This window comes from Chaetura pelagica, unplaced genomic scaffold (genome assembly GCF_000747805.2).
Source record: "Chaetura pelagica isolate M959 unplaced genomic scaffold, ChaPel_1.0 scaffold32, whole genome shotgun sequence".
Classification (NCBI taxonomy): domain Eukaryota; kingdom Metazoa; phylum Chordata; class Aves; order Apodiformes; family Apodidae; genus Chaetura; species Chaetura pelagica.
In genome coordinates this window covers 1,363,595-1,365,318 of record NW_009952368.1, presented here as the reverse complement: position 1 = coordinate 1,365,318, position 1,724 = coordinate 1,363,595, and the positions used below count along the sequence as shown (strand labels likewise).

General features: G+C 50.8%; 1 protein-coding gene across 1 annotated transcript in view; it reads right to left on the bottom strand.

Annotated features, from left to right (window-relative positions):
* The window catches only part of CHEK1 (checkpoint kinase 1), a 9,971-nt gene that overhangs the window by 1,446 nt on the left and 6,801 nt on the right, over positions 1 to 1,724 (bottom strand). Inside the window, exon 10 of the mRNA XM_010008091.1 lies at positions 1,516 to 1,529. Within this exon, the coding sequence (XP_010006393.1) occupies positions 1,516 to 1,529 (14 nt within the window). The remainder of the gene's footprint in view (positions 1 to 1,515; positions 1,530 to 1,724) is intronic.

Sequence of the window (1,724 nt, the reverse complement as noted above, 5' to 3'; positions counted from 1 at the left end):
CCCCCCCCCCCCCCCCCCCCCAGCCGCTGCCACCGGCTCTGCCGCCCCGCACGGAGGTCAGAGCCCCCCGAAACCTCCCAGAGCCCCCGCAACCTTGTGAACCAGCACCCCCTGACGGCAGCTGCGGCAAGTGCAGCTCCTGCCTGCAGGACTCGGAACCCCGCAAAGCTGCACCCGAAATATTAGAAGTGTTGCGAAGCTGCACCCCTAACCTTGCAAAGTCGCATCCTGACACTATAAATGGTGCAAAGTTGCACCCTAAATATTGCAAGGCTGCACCCTGAGATGATAAACTTTGCAAAGCTGCATCCCCCCTATTGCAAAGTTTTTCCTTGATATGATAGATCCTGCAACCTTGCACCCCAAATATTACAGCTTTGCACCCCAAATATTCCAAGAATGAGAAACTTCGCAAAGTTGCATCCTTACATTAAAATCCTTGGGCCCTGAGATGCTAAGTGTCACAAAGTTGCATCCTTTATGTATTATCCCAAATATCATTCAAAGTTGCTCCCTGATTCTATATACACTGAAGAGCTGCACCCTAAATACTGCAGTGTTGCACCTCAAATACTGCCAAGTTGCATCCTGAGATGATAAACCTTCTGACCTTGCATCGTGACACTAAAGATCCTAGAAAGTTGCACCCCAAGTATTATAAACTTTGCAAAGTTGCATCCTGCTATTATAAATCATAGAATCATGGAATGGTGAAGGTTGGAAGGGCCCTTAAAGATCATCAGGTTCCAACCTCCCTGCCATGAGCAGGGACACCTCCCACCAGACCAGGCTGCACAAGCCTCATCCAGCCCTTCAACACCTCCAGGGAAGGGGCATCAACAACTTCCCTGGGCAACCTGTTCCAGGGCCTCCTACCCTCATGGTGAAGAATTTCTTCCTGATGTCCAACCTCAATCTCCCCTCTTTCAGTTTAAAACCATCACCCCTTGTCCTATCACTGCTCTCTCTGGTGAAAAGCACCTCCCCAGCTTTCCTGGAGCCCCTTCAGGCACTGGAAGGTGCTCTAAGGTCTCCCTGGAGCCTTCTCTTCTCCAGGCTGAACAGCCCCAGCTCCCTCAGCCTGTCTCCATAGCAGAGCTGCTCCAGCTCTCAAATCATCTCCATGGCCTCCTCTGGCCCCTCTCCAACAGCTCCATGTCTCTCCTGGGATTCAGAGCCGGTCACGTTACTCCAGGTGAGGTCTCACCAGAGCAGAGGGGCAGAATCCCCTCTCTGGCCCTGTTGGCCACACTTCTTTCGATGCAGTGATCTGATGTTGCACCTCAGGTTCTACAAAATTGAACCCCAAGATGATCTACACTTCAAAGCTGCATCCCTGACATTGCCAAGCAGCTCCCTGACGTTATAGACCCTGCAACGTTGCATGCCAAATATTGCCAAGTTTGCAACCTGATCTTGTAAATCCTGCAAAGCTGCAACCTGAGATGATAAACTTTGCAGAGCTGCATCCACGGATGAAAACCATTGCAAAGCTGCATCTGCAAATTTGCATACTGATATTATGGAACCTGCAAAGCTGCACCCAGATCCTGCAAAGTTGCACCCCAAATATTTTAAGGCTGCAACCTGAGATGATGAACCTTGCGAAGCTGCATCCTGGGGCAAAAATTCCTGCAAAGTTGCCTCCCCAGTGTTGCAAAACTGCACCCCAAACGTTGTCCTGATATTGTAAAACCTCCCCATCGCATAGCCAACCCCCCCCC